Source organism: Bidens hawaiensis, unplaced genomic scaffold (genome assembly GCF_021521415.1).
Source record: "Bidens hawaiensis isolate Kalapana, Puna unplaced genomic scaffold, B.hawaiensis_p1.1 tig00007279_1, whole genome shotgun sequence".
In the NCBI taxonomy this organism is placed as follows: Eukaryota; Viridiplantae; Streptophyta; class Magnoliopsida; order Asterales; family Asteraceae; genus Bidens; species Bidens hawaiensis.
This window is the reverse complement of record NW_027491504.1, coordinates 131,069-144,612: the sequence shown is the minus strand read 5'-3', so window position 1 is coordinate 144,612 and position 13,544 is coordinate 131,069. Positions and strand designations below refer to the sequence as shown.

The 13,544-nt window shown below is 39.3% G+C and overlaps 1 protein-coding gene across 1 annotated transcript; it reads right to left on the bottom strand.

Annotated features, from left to right (window-relative positions):
* Window positions 1-3,390: 3,390 nt before the first annotated feature.
* Window positions 3,391-5,984, bottom strand: LOC143634938 (uncharacterized). Its single transcript, XM_077102890.1, has 3 exons — window positions 5,794-5,984; window positions 5,656-5,685; window positions 3,391-4,714 (listed from the first exon to the last, which is right to left on the bottom strand). The coding sequence occupies exons 1-3, from the start codon at window positions 5,982-5,984 to the stop codon at window positions 3,391-3,393; spliced, it is 1,545 nt and encodes a 514-aa protein (XP_076959005.1).
* Between the last annotated feature and the right edge of the window lie 7,560 nt (window positions 5,985-13,544).

The window sequence follows — 13,544 nt, the reverse complement described above, 5'->3', positions numbered from 1 at the left end:
AAAGCTTACTAAAGTTTATAGTTGTAAAATGTTTATGAAATGATTTAAAAGTCTTCCGTTGTGTTAAGTGAATGTGTAAATCCAACCAAAGTCACACGCCCTGGTTTTGGGGTGTTTCATTATTATATTTTATTCTTTAGATAGTACGTGGCGGTAAATACCTGGGTAGAAATCTTATATGCTCCGATGCATGTGAACTAAACAAAACTGTACCAAATTTGCAGCAGCACTGCGTTTCCGTTCGTTTTTCATTGCCCAACATGTTTTAAATTCAATAACTTTCAACAAGTTAGTATAAGAATATAGAAATTTATATAAATCCTTCTAAAGTTCTTAATATCATTTTCAACCTTTCAAAACAAAAAAAAAAACGAAGTATGCCGTTCTATCGTCTATGTTATATGAAATTGATTGCCTGGCGTCAAGAAGATTCAAGCACGTAAGATAGAGGTAGCAGAGAGCCAGAGATGAGGATGTTGAGGTGGATATGTGGGCACAAAAGGATGGACCGAATAAAAATGAGGTTTTCCAAGAGAAATTGGGAGTGACATGTATCTCAAATAAGTTTTTTTTTTTTTTGGGGGGGGGGGGTTGAGATGGTTTAGGCATGTGAAGAGGAGACGAATGACGACTCTAGTTAGACCCGTGGAAGCCCTCACAATGGAGGGGATGAGGAGCATAGGAAGACCCATAATGACGTGGCACGAGCGGATTAAACAAGATCTGCTAGACCCAGAACATGATCCAGGAGTGTATAGAAGCTAGTAGGGCTGTAAACGAAACGAACGAACACAAACAAGGTCTTGTTCATATTCGTTCGTTAAGAAAATAATGTGTTCACGAACACTTACCGAACGAGATTTTATGTTCGTGTTCGTTCATTAAGGAAATTAATGTGTTCACGAATGGTTCACCGAACGTTCGGTTCGTTTACAGGCCTAGAAGCTAGTGTAGGGGTCAGTGATTCCTTTTCTTGTTCGGTTGTTTGTTCTATCCGTAGATAATATAGTTTACTAATAATCGTTTATGATACGAACCCAGACCCAGATCTGATATGGGTGGGTCAAGAGTTTTGATAAGGCAGTTAATGAGGAAGAAGGGCAGTGGGAAAATGATGAGCTAAGGTTTTAGAAATAATAGCAGCCATTATTAATATAGTTAGGTCAATTTATGATGCAGGAGTATCGGTCCATTAAGTCGGCCCGACCCAAATGTTTATTTTCATTTATAAATTGAATGTTAGGGTTTATTGTTTAATTAGTTTTTGATTAAGTTTTATATTAAAAGAACATTGTTCTTGAACCATTGGTTCGATTTTATCGTCTTTGTTAATCATGAGTCTCTCGAGCCATTGATCGCTTCCGAAACTGCATCAGTTGATATCAGAGCTTTTGGTTCTCAAATGGCTCGACGTGGTGGTGAATACTTGCTTGATCGTAGATTCGCCGACCGACGCAACGACAGAAGTGTTTTCTATTCACGTGCTCGTGGAGAAGATCGATTTCCTACTCGCAGAGTCGCCGACCGAGGCAGCGGTGGAGTCTGTTCCGACCCACGGGATCTTATGAAGATCCAACGACTTCGACAACGAGTCCGGGATCTTGAAGAGATCAAACGACTCCGAAAACGAGTTCGCGATCTCGAGTTACAACGGGAGATGCGCAAGACGGAAACCGAGTCAAGCACCGTCGTCCGGGACGAAGGTGACGGTGGAGAGGAGCATCCGTTTTACGGTCACTCACCTCAGTTCTACGAGCCGATCTATAAAGTTGAATCTTGTCATGAGTGTTTTTTGGAAGATAAGCCTACATTCGATGAAGATGGAAGTAATTTCTGTGAAGAAGAATATTCATTTGTGCAAAAGCTGAGGATAGTGTTTATACGGTGGCCTTAGATGGCACAGCGACTGGCATCGGGTCTCAAACTCCGTCGGTGGTAATCTCTATGGTGGGGAATGGCATTCCGATGACCTTTATTGGCGGTCCATCGTTCACACATAAACATCCTGTGAGTTCGCATATTGATCCTGGATTGTCGGGATTTAAAAATGGAGATGATTTTAAAATTGATGGAAAGTTAAATATTGAGGAGGATTCTTTGGGGATTCAAAATCAATTGTCAAATAATATTATTTTGCAAAAGATGCATCCTTGTATTGAGAAAGTTGACTTTCCAAATATTGTAGATGGCGTGGATATTATTCAAGAAGAAGAAAACCCATGGAATGGTTTTTGGCAACACGCTAATTTTAATACGGTTAATAATGTCATTTTTGAAGATTTGCATACAGTTTTCACATACAACACTCAAAGGTTAGAAGTCAATCAATTATAACTTAAAAATGCACAAGATATTATGAGGTCAATTATTAACTATGCAAGCAAAGAAAAATTATCAAGATCACATGAATTTTTAGAAAATAGAAATTGTATCGATGCTCCCTTTGACCCAGGTGGTACAAGCCTAGAGTCGGACGAGATGATTAGTAAAGTTGAACTATTTGAGTAGGTCATCATAACTATAAATCAGAATCGGATTGATGTTCCTTTTGACCCAGGCGGCTTCGGTCCAAAAACAAAACTCGAGGACGAGTTTTTCGAAGAGGGAGAGTATGATGCAGGAGCATCGGTCCATTAAGTCGGCCCGGCCCAAATGTTTATTTTCATTTATAAATTGAATGTTAGGGTTTATTGTTTGATTAGTTCTTGATTAAGTTTTATATTAAAAGAACATTGTTCTTGAACCATTGGTTCGATTTTATCGTCTTTGTTAATCATGAGTCTCTCGAGCCATTGATCGCTTCCGAAACTGCATCAATTTATATGCTGGTATTTTAGTTTATTGATCATCCATGATTATGAAATAAAAATATTAAGGTCTATTAACCTTGTGTTTGGAGAATTGCCATTTCGAATTGGCTAACCGGAGACTAACCCATCTCGAACCGGGTCAAATATCCTTTAATTTATTGTTTAAGTTTAGGGGTTCTATCAGTTTACTTTTTATTTGCATGCTAATTGTCGCTTACAACTTTCGTTATTAGTACTTTAGTATGGTTGTTCGAAACCTGTAAACATAAAAGAAGAAAAGAAATTTACAAAAACGTTCTTGGGTCCAAGGGTCTCAGCGGGATCTCTTGTGATAGAGGTAAGTTTACCCCTATCACATCACCCTACCTACAGCTTACCGCTTTGAGCGGTATATATGATATGTCTAGTGTTTCGAAAGCGTAAATATGGTGTTAGAAAATTAATAAAGATGCATGTGAAATTGCACCCTCCCCCCCCCCCCCCCAAAAAAAAAGAAAAAAAAAACGTGAGACTCGCAAAATATTGCAATAACTTCCAGAACCTAGCTTTCGCCATTAACATTACAAAATTGTAATAAAAATCAATCAATACTAGTGAGTTTCGATAATATAGATTTTGTCAAAAAACTAGAAGTGTTCCCAACAGCTTCAGATAATACAACCTTATGAATCCCTAACAAAGGACCACACTTACTAACAAAACACAACAAGAAATTTGCAAACTTTAACGACTTTGAGAACCGTAAAGCCAATTCTCGAACATGAACCACGAGCCGGTTGACCGAGTCTTGGGTCAACCGAACATCATGGTTCAAGATAATCTGAAACAGATTAAATAAAGATTCGGTCCATACCAGCGATTTAGAAACCAAATGTTGATAGCGCGGTAGACATATGTATTCGTTCCCGTTTGTAGTTTCTTCACAAAGCAGCTTCTGACAGATGGCGGAAACATGAGCAGGGTGTAAACATTCTTTAACGATCCGTGTAAGCACGTCGCATATCGAGTTGTTGATCCCGTTTTTGTGAAGGATTAACGGGATTAAAAGTGCATACACGGCCGGCTTATGATGCGCCTTGCAGTAGTCGATTGTCGCTGATAATAACACACGCGGAGCTGGTTTGTCGAGTTCCAAGAACTTTGGAAGCAAAACCGAGCATAAGATGCTGGTTGTAATTACGAAATCACCCTCGTTTCCTTCGGAAAGACGAGATAATAATATTGGAATGATTTCATCATCTGCATTCCACGGTTCGATCAAACTCAAAACCGTTAAAGAATCCGCTTTCTTTTCGAAAACAAGAAACCGAATCTCATCCGCCAATTCTGCAACTTTTAGACTCGATTCCATGTTAAGTATTCTCGTCTTCAAACGCAAAGCCGACTCTTTTACTTCATGGTCGACTAAACCGACTAAACCACTTTCAAGATTAACTAACTCGTGTCGAGTGCCACTCGTTTCAAGGTTTACAACTTTGCCATATTTATCATCTTTAATATCCTCAACGTCCACCATTAAATCTTCATCGTCTTCACGCGTGACGTCTGGCAACCCCGTGTTCATATCATCTACTGAAACCGGAAGCCATGGAAGAACAGGAACCGAGCCATTAATGTTAACAGACTCGTTAAGCCACGCGGGCATGCTTCCGAACTTCTCTTCAAACTTTTCTTCTTCGGAATCAAGATTTAAAGAAGTAACCCATTTGAAGTTTGAGTCCGACACAATATCAAGAAGTTGGTTTGCAGCTCTTTTAACCCAAAAATCGACCTCGGTAGCATTAACCAGTAGTTCCCGTGCAAGTTTAGATAAGTCGTGCTTGTTAAACTTTGCATGCTCGTAAGTAAGAAACGATAGAATCCGAGCCTGAACTGTATTTGGTAATGTCTGCAGCCACATAAACCTGAAATTCAAGGTGTTTGAATGTGAGTTTTTATGTTCATGTTTGTTCATTTAACTTTTACTGAACACGAACATATAATCGAACAATATTTTGTGTTCATGTTCGTGTTTATGTTCCTTCATTATAACCTAAACAAACAGTTCATGAACATAAACAAACAAACTTAAATGAGCACACATGAGCATACCTACATAAGTGACAAAAGATAAACGACCATAAAGTTAGCATTAATGAACACAAACGAACAAGTCTAATACATCACAATTCATCCAAAAGCACTTCTAAATTAGTGTTTTAAATTTACATGATTTGTTCAAAATATCCATCATGATACTACCAAACAAGCCCCTTTTATGTTTATATTTATAAAAATATAACAACTTACGTATTTATTAAAATTTAAACGAACATAAACCAACAAACATAAGCGAACGGAAATAAACCAACCCAAATGAACAAACATAAATAGACGTTCATGAACATAAAAGGACGCTCACGAACATAACCTAAGTTTGTGTTCGTTCGTTTAATTAAATGAAAAAAAAATTGTTCATGCCCATTCGTTTATTAATTAAACGAACTTACAAATTTTCATTATTAATTTTTTATTCTAGGTAAATTATAAGAATTTAATAAATATTTAAGTCAGATATTTTAGCCCAAATGTATAATAATCAATTAGTTATTAAATAACAAAATGACTTTGGGCCAATTCTTTTAAATAAAATTTTCAAGCTCAAATGACGAAACTAAAACCGAACACTTTTAAAAATTTTAAAAAGCCCAAGATTCGGTTTTTTGGTTTGGTTATAGTCCAAAACCGACCCAAAGTACTCATTTTTTCATGTTTTCAGTTTCGATATTCGGTTTTTTCAATTTTGCAATTTGAGCATGAAAATTTTGGTTTGAAAAAAAAATAGCCCAAAATAATGAATTAGTACCGATCGGTTTCGAACCCGAGTATCTCATCCCTACATTAAAAACCCAGTTTAATCAAATATTCAAACATCCCAGAATTACATTTTAAGTATTATCTCAAAAAAAAAAAAAAACAAACAAACTGGAATTGGGGGTTTAACCTTTGTTTAGTGGGTATTGAAGATGAAGTGTTAATAAGATTGGGTTCAATGGGTTGCATTAGAAGAGACAAGAAGGAAGCAAATGATGAATGTGAAGAAGAATTAAATGAAGATTGAAGCCACAAAGAGGCTTCAGTTTCAGGTGTCACAGAGTTGATGAATATCTTCATCAATGGAACCCATGATTCCATTCTCTCTGTTTCTTCAAGGGTTTTGTTTTGTTTTGTCCATGGATTTTTAATTTATGTACCCAACCCAGACGTAGGGATGGTAAAGAGTCAGGTTTGGGTAAACCCATACTTGATTATTAAAGTCCATCTTAAACTCGTCTGGTTTTAATCAGGTAATTACCCGTCGGGTTTTGGGTTTTCTGTCGGGTTTTGATGAAATACCCGTCGAGTATTCTCGGCTCAAAACCCGTCAGGTTTCTGTTTTAACAAAATATAATTAGTCTATTGCAAAAAATGATTACCATAAAGATAAAATGTTTCATATAATTGTCATAAACAAGTTTCGACAAATAATATATTTAGAATATACTGTATCGAGTGCATCGGGTATATAACCAGGTAAATGTATAACATTCGTCAATTTTCGGACCCGAAAACCGAACCCGTTTAAAATTTTTGTTCAGATCTTCGTTATTAAATAAAAACGACTAATTATTAATATATTTTTTTTGTTCTCGTTTGTCTTTATTCGTTTATTTCTTTACGCATTGCTCGAATTTAATTTTTTACAAACAGACCATCGGGGTTTCCACTTCTTGCCAATTACATCCAAATCGTAAACTCTATTAGTTACTTAACGTTAGGTTAGGGGCATTTTCATCTGCTTAGTTTTTTTTATAGTGTTGCTTTTTTAAAATCTCCTTTATCACTAAATCCTTTTAATAATAATAATAATTATTATTATTATTATATTATTATTATTATTATAATAGCCTAAAACTATTTATTCCCCAAACTTCTAGTCAACCACCATTTCTCATAGTGGTGGTGGCTGTTGCTAGAAGTGGGGGTAGTTGAATGAAGAAGATGAGTTGTGATGGGACCTGGGACCATTGTATTAATGTATTTAATATAAAAAATTAGAGCAAGACTACAGTTATTTTAAGAAATAAATAGGTAAAAGTCTATATTATTTTTGACTTAACGATGAAATTTAACGGAATTAATGATTTGGATATAATTAGCAAAACGAGGAAAAACCTCAATGTCCAGTTGCACAAAATAAACTATTTAATCAAAAATACCAAAAGTTACCAAACCTCATAGACGATTTTAACACTCACTCGACTTAGAGCATCCACAATAAGGACTTCGAAAAACACCAAAAAACATGCATAGTCATCTGCCACGTCATAAAAACACTCAAAACTCATCCAATAAAAAATCTTAAAAACACCAAAAAAACATTGTCATGTCATCACCACATGATTATCATAAAGATAAAATGTCTCATATAATTATCATAAACAAGTTTCAACAAATAATATATTTAGAATATACTATATCGGGTACATCGTGTAACGTCCTCGTTTCGGTAAGTAAATAAATAAGTGAATAAAGTATTTCGAGTAGTTTAGTTACTGTGTCGTGAGACGTCAATTAAATTAAATAAATATGTTAGGAGAATGGATAAGTTATTAATAGAGTGTTATTGGACTTAAGCATGTTTACGGGCCTAAAAGCCTTTGGGCTTTTGCCTATTTAAACCCCTAAAACCCTAAATAATCCTTATCCTCGTCATTCCATCATCATCACCCGATCATTAACACACACCCATACACACACAAAAGTTCCTGTACCAAATATTCCATCTATATCCAAGATCTAATTCATCCAATCTTCCAGGTATGTTTAAATAATTAAAGGATTTATCTTCCTTCTTATCTTGTCTCGTTCTTTATAATAAACGAGCAAACAAAGTACGAAAATGGAACCTAAACGAACCGAGCCCTAACGACTCTCATGTACTGTAACTGGACCATTCATAAACTAATCAAACCTGAATCAAGCTGTGTTAAACAAGCGACGATTGAACCGATTAAAACGGGATCTTTATTAAACGAACGTGATATGGAACTATATATATATATATACACATACATACTGATATGAACAAACAGATACATGAATTGGTAATAAATATAAACTGAAGTGAAAACCCGACTTAAAACGGGATCTGAACTCCGGCTTGGGTGAGTCTCCGTTGATCCGGAGAACGCGCACGAGACCCGAGGCGCGAACAAGCTAAACCCCAATCCAAACCCCGCTGGACCCTAGTTGCGGACTCGGTTAGGACCAGAAGCGAACGCAAACTTCTATGCGAAATTGTGAGTTTCGCATCTCATGCGAAATTCTTTATGCGAAGCGAAATCCTCTATGCGAAGCGAAATTTCCGGCCAAGCGAAACTGTAACATCTGCCCCGATCCGACCCGACCCAGGTACCCGTTTCTCTTATCCGATCTCTTTCTTTTATGATTTAATATTTATTTATACTTATATTTTACTTTTAATAATAATAATATACTTTTCCTTCCCGCCTCTCTCTCTCTCTCTCTCTCTTTCTTTCCGCCGTCCCGTCCCTCTCCTTCTCTCTTTCCGCCTTGTTTCCCTCTTTCTTCTAACTCTTTGCTTGTCCTTTGTTCCTTCCCGCCTAAGGTTGTCTGCGCAGCTCCACGCGCCAGACTCCTTACATGGAAGCCTGCGTGAAGACATCTTGTTCCTGCGATGCGTGAAGAGAACTCTTCTCGCAGCGCGCTAAGAATGCATGTTCTTCCCGCAATGCGCTAAGAATGTATGTTCTTCCCGCGATGCGCTTAGAATTCCAGGTTCTTCACGCAGCGCGCTAAGGATGTGATTATTCCCGCAGTGCGCTAAGGATTGTTGTGCCAGCCTTCGCGCTCGCGCACTCAGCCTTCCCGCGCTTAACCCTTGATGATTATTCTAGCCGTTTGCTTTTGTAAATGTCTTTTCCTCTGAGCTGTTGACCTAACCTATCTAATGTCTGAATAGTTACTTTCGGCGCAGCATGCGTACCAACCCCATTGGTTGGTAGAAAAAGTGACTGACATTATCTTTTGAGATCTGCTTTTGCCATGCTTGACCAGTACCTTTATCTGAACCGCCCATGCTTTTTTTACTGTTCCCTGTCAGCTTTATCTTGCCCCCTGCAGCTGCCATATCTTTTGATATCTTTTGTTATCTTTTGTTTTGTCTTGTTCTGTTTGTCTTGGAATCTTTTCCCTTTTTTTCTGGATTTATGTCTCCTAGGGTTTCTCTATAAATAATAGTATTATTTTTCCTAACACTACACACACAAAACACTTACTCTCTCCTGACCTCCTCCTTGCTCTCTCTGCCGCCTCCCTCTCTGCCTCCGTTTTCTCCTCTCCTCTGCCCTGTTTTCCGGTAATATATATAATAACTTATTAATTATGCTAACTTGTAATCAAGACTTAAAACCGATCGTTAAAACAATAATCTTATTTATAGGTTAACTTGTGCTTGTTTAAAGTTGGTTCTTGCTTTATCTTACACCGCATCGTTTATCAAGTGAGTAATCTCGTATCTAATCCCTTTTTGCTTTTAATGTTTTGGGATGTTCATGTGTTCATACAAACTTAGAGTCTTAAACTGTTTATGAACTTTAGTCGCGCAGTATCCCATGTGTTGAGGACGTAGACTTGGCTGTTTATTTGTATGTGTGGATCATTAACCGTCTTGTCGGTCTATTCCGCAGTTTTCATGGTACCATTAGATGAACACGGGAGAACATTCGTTTATGATTTTCTCTTTTGTTACACTTGCACAGTTAGTCTTGTTTGTGAGCTCAATTGTGAGCACTGGCAGTCTTGTCTCTTAGAGTTGGTCCCGATCAGATTACACCCTTGTTGAAAACCAGACATACACATGTTGCGCGCAGATTTATTGTTATCTATGTATTGTATTAAACTTGATTTCTCACCAACACGCAAGTGTTTGACGTTTATTTTAACACATGTTCAGGTTTGCAGTAGCTGTTTTGGAGCTTGTGGACACGTAGGAAGTTTTTACTTTTGGACCTAGAATTAAAATGTATCAAGACAAGTTAATGTTGCTCGAATGTCATAATTTATAATATATTGATTTATGTTTGATTTATGTTCTTTATTTTCCCCGCTGCGCGTGCGCGATAAAATGTGTATTAATAAATATTGACACCAATAGTGTCGCGAGTAATGAAGCAATATGTGGCGCCCCGATGTATAATCCGCCTTTGGTCGGGGTGTTACAGATTTGTATCAGAGCTCGTTGACTTTAGGATAGGTGGTTAGACGTAACGGCCTAGAATACCTAAGAGTCCCCTCTCGCGCATGAGAGAAATCTCATGTTTGCGCGCTTATTGTTAATTACTCGTTATTTATGAATATGCTCGCGCTTGCGCAGTATATGATTTTATGTTTTATTCCGCGATATTTCGATTTTTGTGAATTTCGATTTTTATTGATTTTACTTACATATTCGTTTGTTGGGATTGAAAATCCGAAAAGTCATGGTGATACATGAATAGTTGATTTTCAATTTCCATTTACGATTATGTTCTGAGGTTGGAGACTTGAAAAGTCATGGTGATACATGAATTGTCAACCTCCAATACTCATTTTCTTGTATGTTTTATATTGAGGATTGAAAAGTCATGGTGATACATGAATCGTCAATCTCCAATACTCGTTTGCTCGTATATTTTAAATTGGGAATTCGGAAAGTCATGGTGATACATGAATTGTCGATTCTTGATTCGAATTTGTTACCTTTATTAAGTCTGCATTTAGGATCATTTATTTTACTTTAACTGTTGACTGTAACTGACTCCGTGAAACCAAGCTTTATAAGATTAAAACTTTGCGCTAAAACCAAGATATTAACTAAAATTAAAATTTTTATAGAATGCCTCCGCTATCTCGCCGATTTCAGAGAAGAGAAGCCTCGCGCATGCGTAGACAGCAACGTTCCCAGGAAATGGCCGCCGCAATAGCCCAAGCTTTGAGCCAAAACAATACCAATACCTCGAGTTATAACATTAAGTCCTTTAACGCGGGTAACCCTCCAAAGTTCACAGGTCTTGAAGGAGCCACCGTGATGCTCCAATGGCTCGAAAAGATTGAAAACACTTTCCTCCATACCCAATGCCCCTCAGACAGACGAACCCTATATGCTTCCAGCGTCCTGGAATCCAGAGCGCTTACATGGTGGAATGGAGTAGCTCATGCGCGTGGCGCAGAGGCTGCTTCTAGCATGACATGGGAGGAATTCAAGGAAATTCTTACGCGAGAATTCTGCCCTCCCAACGAAGTTAAGCGCCTGGAGGAAGAATTCTGGAACTTGAAGCAATACAGTGGCGAAGCGCGCGAGTACGCGACGCGCTTCCATGAACTAAGCCTGCTTGTCCCTCACCTTGTTACCCCTTCCCGCCGAGCAATCGAGAAATTCCTTGGGGGTCTCCCCATGGAAATTCAAGATTCTGTATGGGCCAGAAACCCAGTAACCCTCTCTGACGCCATCGAGTTGGCCGCTGTGCTCAGCGACAACCATGTCAGAGCAGGAACCCTGTTCCTGCGGGGAACTGAGAAGACCAAAACTGCCCCTGAACCAACAGAAACCAAACCTGAACACTCAAACCGTAACAACCTCAAGCGCAGGCGCAAGGCCTATGCGCTTACCAACCCGCCCATTGTCCAGCAACCCGCATACCAACCCCCAGTTTACGCGCCTAACCCTCTGTCAGCTTACCCAACTCCCCCTGTAGTTCACAACTATGCCCTAACCAATCCAGCACTCCCTGCCCCGCCTCCTAAGAAACCTTACACAGGAAACCATCCCTTTTGCCCAACCTGTAGATTTCACCACCCAACCCAAACCCCGTGTCGACTTTGTACCCGATGTGGCCGTACTGGTCACACTGCTGAGAACTGTAGAGTCCTTCCCGCCAATCCAATTGCGCCAACACCACCAGTCTACCCGCAGAACCCACAATCAATCTACCAAAACCCACGACCCAGATCGTGCTATAACTGCGGTGATCCCAGTCATTTCCGGAACGCGTGCCCGAGACTACAAGTTCAGATTACGCAAGCGAATCCGGTGAACCAGATTTCAAACCAAGTAACGCGTGGACGAGCTTTTAACATAACCGCGCACCAAGCGCAAGCGAATAATGACGTAGTTAATGGTACATTTTTGCTTAACGGATTTTATGCTTCTGTACTTTTTGATACTGGCGCCGATCGAAGTTTTATCTCTCGCGCGTTTGAGCAGAAGCTTGCGCGACCGCGCGATGACTTAAAAGAAGATTTTTCAGTTGAATTGGCTAACGGTGAAACTGTTTTAATAAACTCAGTGATTAAAGATTGTACGCTTAACCTTAACGAAAACGATTTTCTAATCGACCTCATCCCCATGCCTCTTGGAAGCTTTGATGTTATCATTGGTATGGACTGGCTCTCGAAGAATCGCGCCGAAGTTATTTGCGCCAAGAAATTGATTCGCATACCTCGAGAAAATGGTGATCTTCATATTTACGGCGAAAAACCCTCCAGTGGTCTTAAACTTATGTCTTGCGCCGAAGCCCAAAGACTCATGCGGAAGAAGTGTGTTGCATTCTTAGCCCATGTGGTTAAACCTGCTGAAGAGAAGAAGCTTCGCGATATCCCTGTTGTGCGTGATTTCCCTGAAGTTTTTCCTGATGATCTTCCTGGTATCCCTCCCGCTCGTGAAGTCGAGTTCCGTATTGATCTTGTCCCTGGTGCTTCCCCCGTGGCTAAATCTCCTTATCGTCTTGCACCCGCTGAGATGCAAGAATTGGCAAGCCAACTTCAAGAGTTGACTGCTAAAGGATTCATCCGCCCTAGCTCTTCGCCCTGGGGTGCTCCGGTGTTGTTCGTTAAAAAGAAAGATGGATCGTTTCGCATGTGTATTGATTACCGCGAGTTGAACAAACTCACCATTAAAAACCGGTATCCCTTACCGCGTATTGACGACCTCTTTGATCAACTCCAAGGTGCCTCTTGTTTCTCGAAGATCGATCTCCGCTCTGGCTATCACCAGTTGCGCATCCGCGATGAAGATGTTCCGAAGACTGCTTTTCGAACTCGTTATGGCCATTTTGAATTCTTGGTCATGTCCTTCGGTTTAACCAACGCACCCGCCGTTTTCATGGATCTAATGAATCGGGTGTGTAGGCCTTTCTTGGATAAATTCGTGATTGTGTTTATCGATGATGTTCTGGTGTATTCTAAGACCAAGGCCGAGCATGAGCAACATCTCCGATTGGTGTTGCAAAAGCTTCGAACCGAGCAACTCTATGCTAAGCTTTCCAAGTGTGAATTTTGGTCTGATGAAGTACAGTTTCTTGGCCATGTTGTGAACAAGATGGGTATTCATGTCGACCCATCCAAAATTGAAGCAATCAAGAACTGGATTACGCCATCCTCTCCTTCTGAGATCCGTTCCTTTCTGGGCTTAGCTGGTTACTACCGGCGATTCATTTCGAACTTCTCGAAGATCGCTTTGCCTTTAACAGCTCTAACGCACAAAGGTAAACCGTATATTTGGGGCTCGAAGCAAGAAGAAGCCTTTCTAACGCTCAAGCGTTTGTTGTGTGAAGCTCCTGTTCTTGCGCTACCTGAGGGTAATGATGATTTTATCGTGTATTGCGATGCATCCAACCAAGGTCTTGGTTGTGTTCTTATGCAACGAGGCAAGGT